This window comes from Diplotaxodon limnothrissa, linkage group LG2 (genome assembly GCF_057381915.1).
Source record: "Diplotaxodon limnothrissa isolate DT_005_m linkage group LG2, D_limnothrissa_male_GT1.1, whole genome shotgun sequence".
Classification (NCBI taxonomy): Eukaryota; Metazoa; Chordata; class Actinopteri; order Cichliformes; family Cichlidae; genus Diplotaxodon; species Diplotaxodon limnothrissa.
The window spans coordinates 37,189,798-37,209,719 of record NC_140597.1 but is presented as its reverse complement, the minus strand read 5'-3'; the positions used below and the strand labels follow the sequence as shown (position 1 = coordinate 37,209,719).

At 39.5% G+C, this 19,922-nt stretch overlaps 1 protein-coding gene and 1 non-coding gene across 2 annotated transcripts; both read left to right on the top strand.

Annotated features, from left to right (window-relative positions):
* Positions 1-9,985: 9,985 nt before the first annotated feature.
* On the top strand, positions 9,986-10,058 carry trnav-uac (transfer RNA valine (anticodon UAC)). Its single transcript has one exon. It is a non-coding gene; the product is annotated as a tRNA-Val (tRNA).
* Positions 10,059-13,776: 3,718 nt separating this feature from the next.
* Positions 13,777-19,576, top strand: LOC146639076 (uncharacterized). The gene is made up of 10 exons (XM_085373044.1): positions 13,777-14,004; positions 14,193-14,255; positions 16,087-16,512; positions 16,719-16,779; positions 17,355-17,490; positions 17,713-17,808; positions 18,036-18,328; positions 18,593-18,816; positions 19,099-19,299; positions 19,414-19,576. Exons 1-10 carry the CDS (start codon positions 13,903-13,905, stop codon positions 19,552-19,554), a joined length of 1,743 nt encoding a protein of 580 aa, XP_085229170.1. The 5' UTR covers positions 13,777-13,902; the 3' UTR covers positions 19,555-19,576.
* The last annotated feature ends 346 nt before the right edge of the window (positions 19,577-19,922 follow it).

Genomic DNA, 19,922 nt, shown 5'->3' with positions numbered 1-19,922 from the left:
GCTTCCATTCAAACAAAGGCAAACAAACAAACAAACAAAAAAAACCTTAAAGTTTCAACCCAGCCTGTGGAGCAGGAGGTTTACACTTGGTCCTGCCCGATTCTCTCCCCTCAAAAGATAAACAACCACAGGATATTTAGCCCTCTCACTCCATAATCACATTTTGGCTCAGTAGTTAAGCGGTACAGGTTACCCTGCTGTAATTAGGCCACTTGTCTTACCTGAATCCTGAAAGCAGCGCAGGCCTGCTGTTTACAAGGGTATCCGCTCCTTTAGGCCAACAAATTTCCTACTTTTCTCAATACTTGCGATGGTGAGGAAATAACCGTGCACGCATACACACGGGGGGACCCTGACATCGTCGCGCCACTGAAAAAGAGTTTGTTTACTACCATGCACGATCTGTGTTGGATCCTGACCAGCACGGCGGTGCAGGACAAACGATCGCGTCCATCCGCCGAGAGCACCGCGAGCAGAAACTACTTCCCCGCTGCTCTCCTATCGCGGAGTGGATCGGTGTGTGAGAGCCTCTAACATGCCCTTCGCCATTCGCTCAGTAATGGCTGCGTGCAGGCAGCCAAATCGTTGACAGATGGCCAAACGTGAAATTGGGAAACAAAAAAAAACGCCGATCAGTAAAAAAGAAAGAAGGAAAAACGGAGGAAGAACGCCGAAGAGGACCGAGCATAAAGCACGAGTATCACAAAGTCGCCTGCTGACACATCGCATTGTGTCTGAGTCGGGGTAACCCTGAGACCTCAACGACCGCGCAAGAGCTATCCCGGTAGTGGCCGGCCGCTCGGCGCTTCACCAATTATAGACGAGTTTGGTTCACGGGCTGCACATCGGACATCTGAGGGCTTCAAAAAAAAAAAAACTTGTTATACGTGCATTTGTAAATCAGTCGAGCAGGGATGTAGCAGTCCGCACATGCACTATGACAACTGCGATATAGATGAAGGCACGTTGTTTATATCGAAGGCCCGATCTCTTTTTATGAAAGAATACACCGTCTTCAAAGTGGGCATTCACAGTCATCTATCTGTGAGTCATATTGGAGATTATCGACCCTACCTATTTAGGCCGCCATGCTCTCCAGCAGCGACGAGGATGTCCCGTCTGAGTTGGTGGTTCACCTGGTCAGTGTTGAATGTCGAGGCTGGAAGAATAACGCGCTTGAGTGAAAATCAAGCGCATTATTCTTCCATCTTGGTCTAAGTAATGAATTATTCCACAGCGAACGAAAGGAGGAAGGCAGCCGATCACAGAAACAGTCAGGGTGATGTTCTTATTTTCCAGGTTAATGGATGGCCCGATGCGCCGTCCACATCGCCTTTTAAATCTGCCTGAAATTAAAACATATCTCTTTGCCTTCAGTTACCGTGTCCGCGTTTGGGTAACCGACTGCATCCACTGCCGGCACGCTTGGACTGCACACTCAGATGTCATCTCGACACACAAGTTGGCTTGTCCATAGGCTACATGTGACACGATCCTACATAATGCCGTGGGATAACAGCGAAACATCTCCGCAACTACAGGCTCCGGTAGCGGCTCCCGCAAGACAGCGACAACTAGAAAATGCAGATATCCAGGTCAAAGTTTGGCAGAGTTTTGCTCGCCCTCAATAGCATTGTGCAATGCCCCCTTTAATGCCCCCTGCTCGCCCGTAACGCCTTTGTTATTAGTAATCGCATGGTATTGCACCGTCTTACCTTGCGCTCCGAGCCGTCTACAGCCACAAAGCCTTCACACACAGCGCAACAAGCTATTGTTGTCTCCACGGTGGCTTCGCTGCGGGTCCGGGGATGTGATTTTGAAGTAGAATGAATACAGTATGTAATTTTGGCTTGTCCTCGCGATCTTCCCTTATTGCCAGTTTTCGGTCTGCAGCAGCTGGAGATGAAAATCGCGCACCCTGGGTCCTAGCGCCGGGTAAAGCCCTACAGGTGAATAACAAACACGCTGGGTGCTCGGTGGGCTTGAATCTTTAAATGAACGATCCTCGGCGAGTCAGACATACAGTCCTTATAAAGCAGCTTCTCACAGCAGATTTAGATGTTCTGCTTAGAGGTCACTTAAAAAAAGAAAAGAAAAAGGTGTGATCTAAATTTTGATTAAGCGTGTCTTCAAGTCCAATTAAGCTGCCCACGCATTACTTTAACATTCTAATGATGGTTTAGCGTCAGACCCGTGCAGCCCAATTAATCACGGCACGCTGCAGTCTCCTACGAGGCCATCCAGCTCACTGCAGATGTGCAAAAAGAAGTAAAAAGCCAAAAATCAAAGTGACCAGTTTTCACTGTAAAGGTTCATTCATTGTTTGTTAAAACGTAGCCACTTACATGAAGTGTAAATACATTTTCTTTGCCACTGCTGCACAGTTTACCCAATAAGTTTTTACATGTTTAGCAGTGGAGACAAAATGGTTAGAAACTACCTTTACTGGTGGGCTTTATATTTGCTGATATTAGCTCACAGCAGATATACCGCAACTGCAATTTCAGATGCTAAATACTGAATACTGTTTATGTCGTGTCACTGTTTCATGGTCTGTCCATCATTTAAAACATCCTATATTGCTCGGGCTGTAGCTTTACCATTCTGTGTGGTGCTGTAAAATAAAGGTATTGAGTAATACCTTTTCTAGAGCGGGTGTTAATATGAATCTGCTAAGGCAGGAAGCTTTGGACTATATATATTTCCTGTGTGAATGAAATATCGTAGTTCAGATGCAGTCTCTAAACAACAGCACTTGAGGGCAGTGAGTGTTATGATGAATCTGCAAACTGATACAGCATAATACTAAAAAGGTTAAGGGCATACCATATTATTCTAACTGTAACTGTTTAACTCCACGCTGGGTGGCATTTGTTGCATGCCACACCTCCCTCTCTCTGCCAGTTCACTGTCTCTGGATTGTGAACAGATGAAGTAACAAAACCAAAAAAAAAAAAGAACCAAAATATGCACAAGCAAGATGGAGGGCCTGTGTCCTAAATGTCACCCACACAGGCTAATAAAGAGTCTGACATCATCTGTAGATATGACGGCCAAAGGTTTTGCTTTACAAACCAAACCTGTGGATAAATATATTGTTGAGTTACTAATGAATCACTTTAAAAGTCTTGAAAGAAGCTCACAGAGGCTAATTAAAAACAGAAATAGCTTGTTCTCTTGGCAACATGACAGACAAGACAGAATAAATATTACAACAGCACAAATATAGATGTTAGAAAAATAAAGTTTAAAAAGCAAGTGAGTGAGATTCACATAACACAATGTCTATTTTATTTCAGTTAACAAATTCATTTTAGTTAAATTCAAGCATTTTGCTGCATTGCTATGCCTGGACCTCTCAAAGGGCCAGAAAGGTCGGGACACCCAGGCAACTTATTAGAGGCTGTAAAAGTAGCTTAAGTCAGTGAACAAATCATCACTGCTGTTAAAGTACCACATTTTCCAGGATACAAACCTTCAACGGATCAAAACTTAACCAGTAGGTAAAGCGCTAAAAGCAAACACAAGCGAAAATGGATGGATTGAATGTGTGTTAGTGGAAGTTTATGATATAGGGCCCGTGGTCTATTTGCCAAATGAGGCTTGTCTGCAGATTTAGGGAGGAGACATACTTCTTTTTCTTGAAGAGAGGAACTGGGGAGCAGTACCTGAGATCTTTCATAAAGGATCTGACCGAGCAAAACTGTCAGAGATGCTATAAAAGCCTCATCAGACAACTGCTACACACACTGCACAGTAGGACAGCTGTCTGTGCCAGTAATGGCCACTGCTTCCACTGAATTCATGTTCACACAATTATCTATTTAGGGGACTGACTGCAGGCTAACCTGAGCTGGTTATTTTTTAGACACCATCATATCGGTTAAATTGTAAGCCCAAATACAAAATGACATACATGCTTACTGCACATGAAAGCTTTAGGATTTCACAGTTTAGATTTTATCTGCCCAGATTTTGAGATATCTGACTGATAATGGACAGTCTGGATGATCTAAAGACCTTGCTGTGAGCAGTTGTCACTGAAAATACACAACTTCACACTGATGGACAGAGTCTATGGAAACTGCTGACAGTGACATCTAAGAATTATCCAGAGTAAGTGGGACACTGCAGCTGATTTTTTAAAAACACATTTTATATTAATATGCATCATTTTGGGATGGGGGACCTAAAACTTAACAAGAAACACTAGCACAACATCCGCAACCCACAACACTAGGGCTAAATGAAATGTTCTTGAGCAATTCTGACAACCAGCCAGATGTTCATGTGGCATGTGATCAATTTAAGGTGTTTCATGAGGAGAAAAGACAAATAGACAGACAAGAACATAAAAGGAAGATGATTCAGAATGAGAAAACCGTAGATGTCGCTTATAGATATGGCACAAACCTTCGACTGAGACATAGACGGCTCTGCAGGTCACACTCTCCAGGGCTCCGGGTCTACAGTCACTGGAATCATGCGTAAGTCCGAGAAGATGACCATCAAAATGGCCACAGGCATCTAACAGCAAATGACATTGCTTGTAAAACTGGGAACACGCTGCAGAGATTAAAGTCCAACTGAAACAGCAATTTAGTTCCAGTGACTGATTTTCAAGATGGTACAACATCTGCATTGGTCTGCACCAAATCAGGCCGTCTACTCTTGATGGCGGGTACACATTATTGTGTAGAAGAAGATTAGGAGTAAATTCTTTCACCCACTTGAAGCTTACATTTTTCTAATCAGTTATGATTGACTCAAAGCATCACAAACCTTTTATACAAGACAGCTGTCACTCTGTTAACAGACCGGTCTGCAGCGTAGCACTACACGCTTCGCTATAAATCACACAAGTGCACTGCATCAAATAATTATCAGTTTCAGTTTCACCTCTATGTGTCCACATTCTCTCTGTTTATCACAAGTGCATTTGTGATTTCAGTTTTTTATGGCCGGCCTCTTTCTGTTGTTAGAACACATCATCATAAAGGAAGAGCTTCATCCACACATCCATGCATTCTCCTAACTATTTATCTCCCGTCGGTATTTCCATCAGGATAATTCCAAACCAATTCAGTCCTTCTGGTCCACCTCTGGTCGCTCTCAACGGAACCCCTGCAGGTCTTACCCCCGGACCTCAGAAATATTAGTTCATTCTCTCTTTTTAAGTCCACCCTCAAAACTCATCTGTTTAAAATTGCCTATTCTTAAATTTCTGTATGTTTTAACTTTTATCTTCTATTTTTATCATTGTGTATATTTCCAGTTTTTATCTGTTGTACAGTGTCCTTGGGTGCTTTGAAAGGCGCTATTTAAATAAAATGTATTATTATTATTATTATTATCCAATTCAGGGTCACTGGGAAGCTGTAGCCTATACCAGCTGTCACTGGGAGAGAGGTGAGGTATACCAAGGTCACATCACCAGTCTATCATAGGGCTAACATAGAGACAGATAATCATTCATGCTCACATTCCGACCTACAATAATCACCAAGTATGTGGACTTTGTGAGGAAGCCGGAGTCCATAACAGAACCCACACAGACAGAAGATACTCTCCCCAGAAAGGAAGGCTCTATATAGCTGCCAGATTCAAGCCTAGGACCTTGTTGCTGTAAGGGGGGGGAGAATAGTTTCATTGCCATGCTGTCTTCAATACAAATATATCCAAAATGCATTGTTTTCAGTCCTGTGTTAAAGGCATGCTTTGGAATATTTGACCACAAGTGACACTACGGAGCAATATTCCACAACAAGACGCCCTGTGGAGATTTCTTGTAAACAAACAAAATATATATTTTTTTACATTTAACATTAACACTAAGCCAATTTTAAAGCATTTCAAATCGAGCACTGTTTTGATCCATATCTGCTCACTGGCAAACATATTCCAATCTTTTGTTTATTTCAGGACTCAGATTGCTCTCTCGCTTTGTACTAAGGCCCCTGGTTTGAACCTTATGGTCGGCTGCGGCCTTTGTGTGTGAAGTTTGCATGCTTTTCCTGTGGCAATGTGGGTTTCCCCTGGGTATTCTGGTTTCCACTCACTGTGAAAGTGTTTTTACCTGTCTCTGATCTAGCCCAAAGTCAGATAGGATAAGGTCCAGCCAGTCATCCTTGTCCTAAGTGCTTGAGAAAAAAGCTACTGGCCTTCTTTTTATAACGTTCATGAAGACATTCTGATCTGAAAGGCTTCTTTAGTTCTAAAAGGTGATATGATTCCCAGGTATTTAACCTTAACTGAAGTTGTCACCTTGGAGGTGATACTGACCCACCCAGTCATCCAGTGAGTCTTTAGGGTGACATGAGCCAAGGTGTGAATTCTCTGTGAGAGTGCCACAACCTGCCATTGTGTGAGTCATTAAGGTCACATGGGTCAAGGTGTGAATGGGAGTTGAATTGCCTCGGAAGGGATCGTAAGACTGCATTATAAAAGGGCTGATAGTTTGTGGCATCGGTCAGTTTCAGACGTATGCAGATAGCCCCCTTTACCTCTCACTCCCGCTGTTTGTCTTCTCTGCCCAGAATTTGAACATTTGTATCCTGAAAGGAGCGTCCCTAACAGGGGTTTCCTTGGCAGAGAGTACTGATGATTTAAAACTTCTCTTACTGTGATCACATTACTTGTAAATATAAATCTAAAATTACAACACAGACCTTACTTTTAACTTCTGTGTATCTTAATTTATTTATTTTTAGAAAATTTTGCTGGTGCAACTCTCGGCAATAATCCAATTTTTTTTTTTTAAGTTGCAGTTTATTACAAGTCCAAGAAATGGCATTTGGAACTGCCTAGCATCAATAGTGGACATGTAAGTACATGCAGATATGTCCTCATTTGACAAAAAACTTGGTCCCAAACCTTGATCCTGTTTCATTCCACGCACTATTAAGGTGATTGACAGCTGGTGAAGTTAAAATTCAAGCCAAAAAAGAAGCAATTTTAAATAATCTTTACAAATGTGCTACAAAGAAAACAATGCTTTCAGTATCTCTGTTTGACACCAGAAACACAAAATGTCCTTTAAAATGAACATAGCTCTAAGATAATTCAATCTGATCTATAAATGGAAATTAATATAAGACTTAATTTCAAAATTGTACATAGGTGAGATAAGCCAATTCCTATATACAGAGTACATAGGAAATGGCTTAGCTGACCCTTTTGCCCAGCATTTTAAACATCTGTAACTGCTTAAGTAGAGGACATATCCACATAAAATTTTCAGGGATGACTAACACATTTGATGTCTGTTAAAAACTGAAACCAAATCTGTTTGACGACAATTTCGTCCTATGAATAACTATGAGCATCGATTCCACTAGATACATTATAGCTTCAATAACAAAACTGCATCAATTGAATGTTCATGGTCCAGAGTAACAGAGCCCAGCAATGGTGCCCTGGATGTTCTATCACTTGAGAAAACTTTGAAAAGTGCATCATATAATGTGGGATAAATAGCTATAACAACTCACAGCATTTTTTAACAGTCATGAATTTGGAGCCTCTGGTGTACTTCTAGGGTCTTTGACTCAGAAAGTATGCATATTGTGAAGGTAAAAATTTGGATTAATTCAGTAAATTAAATCATTCCGAAGCACGGTACTGTGAAAGAATGTTTGTGGGGTCTAAACACTGAGTAAAGCTGTTTTAATGCATCCATTTAACTCGCTGATGAATTTTAGCATCGCTATTGCCCCAGTTAGAGTCAACACACTTTCTGGATTCCTCCATCAGCTGATGAGGAGGTCATCCAAATGAGTGAAGATGTAGTGAATGGCTACGGATAGTTAATGGATCCTCACCACCTTCTGCAGCACTTGTTGGACACACAGCTGAACACTTTCTCTGTTGCACTCTGCTGCCACAAGGACACGTACAAAAAGTCTTCACCAAATCATCAGATTTAAGGCACTTATTATATTATATTTACATTTATTGAGCTCTTAACTTATTGTTTTTTCTATTTAAAACTTTTCAAGCTATTTTCTTTTGTGATACTGTACACATGTTACTGAGCTAAGTTGCTTTTCATGTTTTAGCTGCTTTAACACAGTGATTTCTCATTTGGGGGATAAAGATTTTTTTTTTAAATCTTACATACATACTTTTAAAAAAAAACCTGCTCATTGTAAAGAGGTCAGGTAGGAAATTGTGTAGAAAATTAATATTTATAAGACTGAAATTGTTTGAAAATGACTATTTAAAAACTGTTAAATAGTCTAGGCTACAAGGTGTTTAGATGAATAACTCTATTTACTTTACAAGAGAGTTTAAACATAAAAAAACAATTTTTATTAAAAAGTTCTTTTATGAAAGGTAATTCTGCTATCTTATTTGAGTTTTGTGTCATACTTTAAGTTTCTATCAGACAAAGATAATACACTGGGATTCAGGGAACTGAGCAGAAAATGTAAGCAATTTAAGCTTTTCAGTGTTTTTAACAAAATAATTTAAAATATCTCCTTAGCAATTTAACTTTTAACTTCCAAGTTTACTTTGTGATACTGTATGGCCTGTCTAGCGTCATACACAGATACCATTTGGTCAAATGAAGTCTGTGGCACAGATCTAGCATGTCTTGCATTTTGATCCTGCCCACATATGAATCTATATGATTAATTCTGGCCTGCTGTGTTGGATCAGTGAGAATACAAGCTCTGGCTGGCTCTCAAGGTGTGCTATTGTACCCCACATGATAAACAGACGCAGCTGTCATCCCCACGTTGTTCAGCCAGCCTGACTCCCCTTCCCTCATTGGCACCGAAGAAAGCTGGAGTCAAAACAGCTAAAAATGGAAGAATGAGATGCTGAGGCGATTTCAAGAGGCCAGCGAAAGGAAAACCTCTGGAACAAATAACTTATAGTGTGCATGATTGAAGATCAAGTCATTGCAAAGAACATAAATATGAATACATATTTCAGACCCCACAGGAGCATAAAAAAACAGGAGGGACCGGCCATTTGAACAGAAGCCTGATTGAGGAGCCTCACCAATCAGCAGCAAACACACTTATCACAATTTAGCAAGAGGATGAGAGCGCTTAGGCATTTATATTTGAACCCTCTGATGGGCACCTCTGGAGCTCTTGAGATGAATAATGCACAATAGATACAACAGATACAGATAAGCAGGACAGCGTTAAAAAAGCTAGACTGCTTCTGCTGGACATGTTTAAATACCCTGCTTGTTGCTGCTCTCTGCCTCGTTATTCTGCTTGTCTAAATGTCACATACAGCCATGTGTAATGATTAAACCTGCTAAGTAGTGTAAATATTACAGCATTAAATGTGTGTTTTTAACACATGGCCAAGGTAAATAATAACTTTCAGTGTGTCTGGCTATCAGTTAGTCTTTGATCTAACATCGTGCCTGCTTCCTCTTTTCACAATACACTGAAGTACAGTTACAGTGTTCAGCTATGTGGCAAAAGAGGTTTTCAAGACTGGAATCACATGTTTGAGCAACAAACACACTTGAGCCATGCTAGCCGGATAAGCCAAGAGTGCTTCCTAAGCTAGAAACGCTAATCCTGACTTGGTATGTTGTTAGTTCATGCAGTCGGAAGGCTGGACACACGGACAAATGGAGGCGACTCGCCCCGCTCGATTATTTCCAGCTCACAAGTAGCACCTCGGTGCTAGCTACCATAACGTGTGATCGGTCAAACAAGCAAAAAGAAAAGGGGGGCTCCACTGGCGCTGGAACTAAAAACAGCAGCAGCTAGGTTAGATTAGGACGTAGTTAGGTTAGTATCCGAGCGAGATGACTTACTGGGAGAGACTGACACTCATCGTCACTTTGTCTAAAAAGCAGCGAAGCACAGGGAACCGCTTGAAAGAGCAGCGAATACCAGCGGACTCTCGAAGCGGCTTTCCTTCATCATATTGGAAAAACAAGCAATTATTAGCCACGTTAGATGTATCGCGTATTCTTTATTATGCTACACTTCGGAAAGGACAATCAGCTGGTTCCATAGTGTAGCGGTTATCACGTCTGCTTTACACGCAGAAGGTCCTGGGTTCGAGCCCCAGTGGAACCAGGAATACTTTTCTGCTTCGAAACTGAGTGGAAGCCTCTGCAGTAGGTAGGTTACTATGCTGATAAATTATTAAAATGAAACTAATGTACACTTACTCTATACTTCTAAAACTTTGCAAATATACAAACTTCAGGCTGGACTCCACTTAAAAATACATAGCGATATTCTCTGAATGGCAAAAAAGCATATATGAAGCAAGGGTAACAGGACAACCTGTCTAAAGACTAACAGGTTGTCCTGTTACTCTTTGAAAATAGGTAGATCTTCTATACGTCTGTCATTCTGGCCTAATGTGTCCACTTGTTGGCCGTGATATGACCGAGTTGAGTGTGTAAGTTTCTTGTTGGTGTGAGATTATTTACACTCTAATGGTGAAAAATACTGGTTTGAAAGGCTACCTGTAAATTTTCTTTTTAAGGCCCCAACAGGCCCAACAGAAATATGATTCTGCAGTGTCTGGATGAATAAGTGATGGGCAAGAGGAAGCTACACACCACTAGTGGATGGTTTTGTGCCGTGGTCTAACAAGAATCATGTTTCTAAATGTAAATAACAGCAGAAAGCTGGGGATCAACTTCAGAAGGAAGATGAAGACTACATGGCCTGTGTCTATCCTGGGGTAAGATGTTGGCGTGGTGGACGACTACAAGTAACACATCGACAACAGGCTGAACTAGAAGAGGCTGTATACAAGAAGAGGGTGAGCAGGCACTGGCTGGAAGGTGGACACTTCTAAAACTGCGGTGGACAGGAGGTCACTTAACAAACTGCTTTCTATCTGGGATAATTCTAACCACCCTCTACAAGACTTACTGGAGAACCTTCTCTACCAGACCAATTCAGCTCTGCTGCCACGAGGACAGAAACGGAAAACCCTTCATACCGCAGGCAATAACTACAGTACAACACGTGTAAAGCAGAAAATCATCTGAATGTTCTGTATGCTCATTTAGACATTTTATTTGAATCCTATGTGGTAACAAAACTTTATTTACTGAATTTTAGAATTTTACTTTTGCTTTGTTGATTCTGAAATGCTTAATTATTATAATTTTTAATGCTATTATCATTGTTGCTGTTTTTATTATTGAAGTGGTGTAACAAAAGAATTTCCCACACCTGAGATAAATATAGTATATTTTATCTTATTGTTATCTTTTAACAGCATTAATTTAGTAATTAGTATTGTGATTCTGCAAACACATACCTACAAAAACTCCCATTAACTCCCATTTCTCAAGACCATATTTTCAGTGTCCTAAACTGAATCAATCATCCTTTTGGCAAAACAAGTTTCACCTACTTAGACACAATTTGCAGATCCTATTTAACTGTATTTCAAAATGATAAACATGCGATCACTCCCTAAACACATTTTTCCACAGTGATTCGCATGCAATGCATAACTTCTAATAACACGAGGCAGAAGTAGATATCAATACAGCACAGACGTCATTTATCAAACACAACGCAAAATTTTTCTGAGGTAATTAAACTGCAACAAGACAGTTTAGAGGACTCAGAAAGCAAGCGAGAGCTGAAGGTTGATACCAATAACTGGTGAAAGCAATGTGACGTAAAGGAGGAAGAAGTAGGACGATGCGGAAGAACAATATCAAAAATAGTAATTTAAGTAGAACTGTGAGACCATGGTTTGACATTAAATGACAGCCCATATGAAAAGAAACTTCTAGACTTCATTAGACTTCCACTCACATCATTAGGTACAACGTTTCAGCTGTTCGTTAACACAAATATTTAACTGGCAAATCATATGACACCAACTCTTTGCAAATCAAAACAACCTGCTGAAGTTCAAACAAAGTATCAGAATGGGGAAGTAAAGTGCTTTAAGTGACTCTGATTGTAACTCTGACACTCTGGTTGTTGGTGCCAGACAGGCTTTTCCTTCAGAAACTGCTAATCCACTGGGATTTTTCCACAGAATATATCTACAGAGTTTACAGAGAATGATCCAATAGAGAGGAAATACCCAGTGAGTGGCAGTTCTCTAAGTGATGTTGATGCCAGACGTCACAGGAGAGTGACCCGGCAGCATTAGGCTGATAGGAAGGCAACAGCAACTCAAATAACCACTCATTACAATCCAGGTATGCAGAAGAGCATCTATGAAAGTTTTTCCATATTTCCCACACTTACAGGTTTTAAATCATCAAACAAATTTTAAAATTAGACAAAGATAACCTGAGTAAATACAGACATTTAATGATGATTTCATGTATTTAAAAAAAAAGCTATCCAAACCTAAGTGGCCCTACGTGAAAAGTAATTGCTTGTTAAACCACTTGACAGCAACAACTGCAATCAAGCATTTGCAATAACTGGCGATGAGTCTTTTACATCGCTGTGGAGGAATTTTGGCCCTATCTTATTTGCAGAATTGTTTTAATTCAGTGACACTGGAGTTTTGAGCATTACTGGGCTGTTCACAGTCATGTCAAAGCATCTCAATGTGATTGGATAGCCAGACCTTGATAAGGTGACTTCAAAATCTTAATTTAGCTTCTTTTTTTTTGAGCCACTCAGAGGTGGAGGTGTGCTTGAGGTTCAGGGCACAAACCGACTGCAGGACATTTTCCTTCAGGATTTTCTGTTACAGAGATGAATTCATGGCTCCATCAATTACAGCATCCTGAAGCAGCAAAGTGGCTCCAGACCATCACTTTAACAGCACCAAAAAAGTTCAACTTTTGTTGTCTTTTGGCAGCCTTTGTGTTCTTTTTGGTCATTAATGGTCTTTCCTATTGTTGAATCATGAACACCGACCTTAACTGAGGCAAGTGATGCCTGCAATTCTTTACATGTTTTTCTGGGTTCTTTTGTGATCTCTGGGATGAGTCAACAATGTGCTCTTGGAGTAAATTTGGTAGGTTGCTCTGGTTAAGGTTCACCACTGTTCCAAGTTGTCTCCATTTGTGGGTAATGGCTGTCACTGTAGTTTGCTGGATCCTGAATCCCTAGAAACTAGTTTGCAACATCTTTGTAATAGATGCCAATGACTTTGTTTCCCTTCAGTTCTTGAGTTTCTTTAGATTGTGGCATGATGTGTTGCTTTTTGAGATCCTTTAGCTTCTTTCGCTTTATCAGACAGCTTCTATATAAGTGACTTCTTCATTCAACAGGTCTGGGAGTAATAAGGACTGTGTGTGAACTAGTGTAATTGAACTCAGGTTTAAAAAAAAATTGTGGCTATTTACTATGGGGCGCCGTTTGTAAACTGAAACATGCCGAAATTAACAGCAACATTTTTCCACATTTAGCTCTAAATCTTACAAAAACATGTTTTTTCGAGTCATTTTTTTACAACATTTAGTAAAATATTTGTAACTTTTCATATTTAAAACAGGATTTTAAATGTTAAATCTAAATGTTAAATGTTAAATCTAAATGCTAAATGTTAAATGTAAATATTATATTTAAATGTTAAATGTTAAATGTTAAATGTAAATGTTATATATAAATCTAAATGTTAAATGTTAAATCTAAATGTTATATATAAATCTAAATGTTAAATGTTAAATCTAAATGTTATATATAAATCTAAATGTTAAATGTTAAATCTAAATATTATATATAAATCTAAATGTTAAATCTAAATGTTATATATAAATCTAAATGTTAAATGTTAAATCTAAATGTTACGGGAAACTAAATATTTAGCTAATATGCAAATTTATTGTACGGGTCAACGGAAATACCAAAATAAAAGCTTCAAGAAAACCTCCCGCGCTAAAGTGTGCCGGTCGCGGTCAGGTTCTGTGTTTGCGCTCCTCTTACGGTCACTTTTGACTGCCATGAGCTGCTTCGACTATTCCCTACCAGCATGTCCAGCGATTTAGCTGAAAACATTGGAAGAGCCGTTTTGTCGGCCATCCAACGATTCAGCGGTAATGCACCCTCGACCTCACAAACGCCGCAGCACTTGGTAAGTTTATTGTATAGCATTTTGGACGGGTTGATAGCAGTGTTAGCAAAACTAGCAAAGCTAAATTACTTAGCTAGTCCTCAATTATTTCATTTGGTAGGCAGCAGACAGAGATCGAACATCATACAACTCTATTTATTTATTTGGTAGGTAGGTAACAGTCGTTCTTGATGTAAATGTTTCCTTAGGAATCCAGCAATGCACCTGGACCAAGTAGACCTGCCGTCTCCACTGGGATACCATACTGCTCGGTAGGCCTTCTTACACATATCATTTAATTCATTTATCATGAAATTTCCCCTTGTGGGACTAATAAAGGTATGTTATCTTATCTTAGCTGACTGGTTTTGATATACAGTCAGGTTCATAAGTAGTTGGATACAGACACATTTTCTAATGTTGCTTCTGTACATTACCAGAATGAATTAAAAATGAAACTACTCCAATGCAGTTGAAGTGCAGACTTTAAGTTTTAATTCAGTGGGTTGGACTAAATGAATGCATAAAAATGTGAGGGGGAAAAATTAATTTGTAAACACAATCCTATCATTTCAGAGGCTCTAAAGTAATTAGACAAATTAAATAACTGAAAATAAAATGATAATTTCTATTACTTTATTCAAAACCCTTTGTTGGCAATGACAGCCTTAAGTCTTGAAGTCATGGACACCACCAGATGCTGGCATTCCTCCTTACTAAGGCTCTGCCAGGCCTTTACTGCATTGGCTTTCAGTTGCTGTTTGTTTGTGGGCCTTTCTGTCCTAAATTTAGTCTTCAACAACTGAAATGTATGCTCAATTGGGTTAAAATCCAGTGACTGACTTGGCCATTCAAGAATATTCTATTTCTTTACTTTATTAAAGTCATGGGGTGCTTGGACTGTATGTTTTGGGTCATCTTTATTATTAAATGCTGCCCAATCAATGTGACTACTTTTAGCTGGACTTAAGCAGACAAGTATGTCTCTGAACACATTCAGCTGCTTCAGTCCTGTGTCACATATTCAGTAAACACTACCAGTGCCACTGGCAGCCATGCACGCCCAAACCATCACACTGCCTCTGCCATGTTTTACAGATGATGTGGTATGCTTTGGATCATGAGTCGTTCCACCCTTCTCCATACTTTTTTCTTGCCATCATTCTGGTAGAGGTTGATCTTGGTTTTATCTGTCCAAAGAATGTTTTTCCAAAATTTAGCTGGCTTTTACTAGATGGTTTTTTTTTTTTTTTTTTTGTTAAGTCCATTCTAGCCTTTCTATTCTTGAGGCTTATGAGTGGCTTGCACCTTGCAGTGAACCCTCTGTATTAGGGCTGTTCGATATGACGATATGAAAACATCTATCATTTCATATTATACGCTATCATTTGTTCTGTGGTGTCGCAAAATAAATTTTACGTCAATATTTTTCATCGTTTTGATGGTCACTGTAGTGGCTGTATTAATTTCTTAATTTTCTTTTTTCTGTTATGTTCTCTTTGACCGCATGTTGTCTGTTCACAGTAAAATTTTCAAAATGCAAACACTACGTCTCAAATCAATTCCAGGCCTTTTATCTGCTTAATTGGTAATGACATCATCATTTTAATATGGATACCCTAAATTAAAGCTGAGTCTGCACATCATGTCCATGATATAATTTTGATTGGAATATGTTTCAGTAAACTGGCAACAAAATAAAACTTGTTAGGGTCCAAATACACACTGACCTAATTGCAGGCCTTTGCTACTCTAATTGAGTGCTCAAAGCACTTTTATACAACAGATCTCATTTACCCATTCACAGGCACAGATTAATACAAGCACTTTTTCTGTCCAACATTCGCACACAGTCATAGTCGGATAAACTCATTGGGAGCTCTAGATTAGAGCACCTGGGAACTGAATCACCAACTTGACCAACAATCATCAAATGCTAATCTACAAGATACAAAAGGTTCAGTTTTCTGTGTAATGGGTAGACAATAGTAAGATGGTCTGAGTCTACAGTTTGTTTGTTTTTAATGAACAGATAACAGAAACCTTACGGATGTATTGTAATGCATAGGTGTCTATCTGTATCTGTGTTTGAATTCATTTCAGGTTCCTCTTCCATCAGTTCCTCAAGCTCATGCTACGCGCTCACATTTTGTGAGAAAAAACAAGACCTGCAAACACTATACAAAAGATGTTGTGTGCTTGCCCTTGTCTTCAGCATCAACGTTTCTCATACCGAGAGGAGATTCACGAGCAAAACTAGCACAAGATGGCCTTATTGGGAAGATCTCCTTTACATCTGACTGGTCTGAAGCACAACTTAGAGAAGAAATAGCAGCAATCTTCAGAAGAACATTTGCACTGTCAACTGGCCAGACATTCCCTTTTGAGTATTTGAGTACAATTAGAGGATGTAAACGACTAATGAAACCAAATGTTTCTAGCAGTTTTCTTTGGGGTGGCCAAGAAGTTGGCTCGATTTGTTCCACCACCTGCCTCTATATAATGGCAGGGATACAAAAACCTGCACAGGTAAACATTTTATATTGCAGTGCAGAAATATTTATTGTCTAAAAAGTGAGTCTGTTCCCTTAACATAATTTTATTAATTGTATTAATTAATATTGCAGTTTCAGCAGGTGTAAACAGTTTTTAGTGCAGCCATGTGCCTCTGTGTTACCAGTGATTTGGTGCAACTGTATTTGATTTTATGTAGAACATGCTTTCTTTTCCCTCAGGAGGAACCAGAAGAGCTGTCTGATAGTGACTTTGAAAGTCCAGTCTGCCGGAGAAGACGAGGTATGTGACGTGAATGAAAACCTAGTGAGGTTCTAAGCTCGATGACCAGTTAGATTTTGTTACTGCAGTGCGTAATAATTCCTGGGGGGTTTGTTTGATGAGAGCATCGTTAATTTGTCCGATTGGGGCGATCGTGGCTCAAGAGTTGGGAGTTTGCCTTGTAATCGGAAGGTTGCCGGTTCGAGCCCCGGCTTGGACAGTCTCGGTCGTTGTGTCCTTGGGCAAGACACTTCACCTACCACCTACTGGTGTTGGCCAGAAGGGCCGATGGCGCGATATGGCAGCCTCACTTCTGTCAGTCTGCCCCAGGGCAGCTGTGGCTACAACTGTAGCCTCCACGTGTGTGTGAATGGGTGGATGACTGGGTGTGTAAAGCGCTTTGGGGTCCTTAGGGGGGACTAGTAAAAGCGCTATACAAATACAGGCCATTTACCATTTTAATGTTTACGAATTATCACAGGTGATTACAGCCAAGGAGGAATATGTGCCCAACTTTCACTTAAACTAATATAAGGATATATAAAGGCTGTTAACATTATGAAGCAAGTCATGCTGACCTTCTTTCCTTTGTTCAGTGCATCATGCGTTGTCTACAACACCAGGTGAAAGTGAGGCCAAGCATCAGGAAACAGAGAGCTGCATTCAAGAGAGTGAAAATGAGGGACAGGCAGAGGGACAGCAGATGTTTCCATATAATGTGGCAGAATTTGTGTAAGCTGTTGTCTAGGGGTTAAAGAAATCCTTCATTTTAGATGTTGTTTAGGATATTGTTTTGATGCAAGTTTCCAATTTGCATGTTTGGGGTTTTTTTGCTGAATGACTGCAACTTTAGGATTTACATTTAATTTTTTTTTTTTTTTTTTAATGATGTAGTGTGAGAAATTCTTCAAGGCTGACATGTTTTATGATTTCTAATATCTCTTATCTACTTAGCCCTATTTTTCTGGAGGAAGATGAAGCTCTTGAAGAGGCAATTCAGCGTAGCCTCCTAGAAGAGTCTGATAGACAGAGTGAAGTTCATATTTCAAGGTAAGATTTGAAAGTAACCTTTGATAATTGAATATTTTATTTGCATCTTTACTTGCATCATTTTTTTGCAGTTACACAATTACAAAGGTAATTGCTCATTTCTGACTAATTTAATATGGACTATCACAACATAATTATATGTTGTAACTCTGTGCACTTGAGTCAAATGTACAGCAAATTTCCATTTTTCCCCAAGATCTGTTTGTCATTGTCCCTTTTTTATATAGGTCTTTTAAGAAGCTCAGCAAAGAAGAAATTGAAGGTCTTCTTAGAGCTCATAGTGAGAAAGTCATTACACCAGGAACAAGACAACTCCATATCAGTCGAGCCAATGTGTGGTCGACTGCTTTGCGTCAGTTCAAGAGACCCAAGTTTGCAGAAAGCTGTGAGATGCTTTATGTCACATTTGCAAGCGATGAACATGATACAGAGGAAGATGCTGCTGACCTTGGGGGGCCAAGGCGGGAGTTTTTCCGTTTACTGGTGAAGGCCATCTTTCAGGACAGTGGTGCTTTTGAAGGTAATAGGATTTCACAGTCAAACTAACTAACTTACTTACTCAAGGCCTAAAGGCTTGTTGACGACACTCGTTTTTATAATGTTACAAACGCAACAACCACCTGATCTGAACATTGTTTGACAGAACATTAACAAGTTAATAAATGACTACAGATAATAAATCTGTTATGTTCTGTGTGTCTGAAACAGTAAAAAAAAAAAAGTAATCTCAAGATATCAGTTTGGGGTCTGTACAGAATATACTTTTTTGTGTGTTATTTTTCAGCTACACCAAATGGATGCACACTGAAATTTAACATCCTACACTTGCAAAATGGAGTATATCGAACCATTGGCAGGATGTTGTCCACGATAATAGTGCAAGGTGGAGAAGCACCTGCCTTTCTCTCTCCACATGTAGTAGACTACATTGTGTCAGGAGACATTCTTCAAGTACACCTAACACCGGATGATATAGGTGACCCTGAGTTAAGAGAGAATCTGAAAAAGGTGAATTGCAATATTATAACAAGAATATTGTAATATTTCCTATATTCACAAGTCTTCTGGTCTTCTTTTATAATATATAATAAATACACTTTTGGTTATTAGAGGCAATTCCATGTATTATATTTTCAATTTGTTTCCTTTTTGTTAAAAAAAAATATTGGTGAAATACAGCCAAATAAACCAAAACAAAAACGTTTCGAGTCCAATTAAAATGAACCATCTGCAGTATTTGTGTACACTGGTAAAAAACAAACATTTAAAGTGTTTTTCTTAAATATTTAGGTTGTAAATGCAACAACTCAACATGATTTGGAGGAAGCAGTCAGCTGCTGCGACTCATGGCGATATCAAGTTGAAGGTCTTCCACTCACAGTCACCATGGCCAATAAAGATCTGTTTGTGAAAAATGCAGCTCTATACCTTGCAGTTCTGCGACGGCAAAGCTGTTTCGATCAACTAACTGATGGCTTGTCCTACTATGGAGTGAGATTTATATTTTTTCTGTATCAATTGGTCATTATTTTATAATCATTTAGAGTGAGCTACTTTTTATATTTAAAACTGGAATTTAACCATTATTTAAACTTTTCTGTCTAGATTTTATCACTCCTGAGAGAGAACCCCAGTTTGCGTGTTCTGCTTGACCTATCGGGGGGAGGACAAAGATCTGACAGCCAGTTTAATTGCTGGGGTTCTCAGGCCAAGCTATTCTGTCCTTGGGAGCAACAGAAGAGTTAGAGAGGAGCTGATGGTGGTCAAATTTCGGGAATTTCTCCAGTGTGTCGAAAGTAAGCAGAAATTCACATAATGTAGTCTGGCCATGAAACAATTCGGGACACTAAAGTAAAACTTTGTCTTTTTATGTCACATGCGCGCACACAAAACAGGAATAAAGATGTATGATAGCTTACAACTGACAAGCAAGGCAAAGACAGAACCTCTGTATTTTTTATAAAAACATTAGCCATCATTTAGTTGTTAGCTCAAGCTTGAACTATTTTAGTGTCCCCAGGTTAACGGTGGTTTTTCTTTGTTTTTAGATGAAGAGCTGAGAGACTCACTTGGAGAAAGGACTCTTACCAAGGATGAAGAGGCATTTGTGAAGG

Coding starts and splice junctions, on each gene's coding strand:
- LOC146639076 (XM_085373044.1), top strand. CDS start 13,903: ATGTCCAGCGATTTAGCTGAAAACATTGGAAGAGCCGTTTTGTCGGCC. Junction 14,005..14,192: donor CACAAACGCCGCAGCACTTG/GTAAGTTTATTG, acceptor ATGTTTCCTTAG/GAATCCAGCAATGCACCTGG. Junction 18,817..19,098: donor TAAGAGAGAATCTGAAAAAG/GTGAATTGCAAT, acceptor TTAAATATTTAG/GTTGTAAATGCAACAACTCA.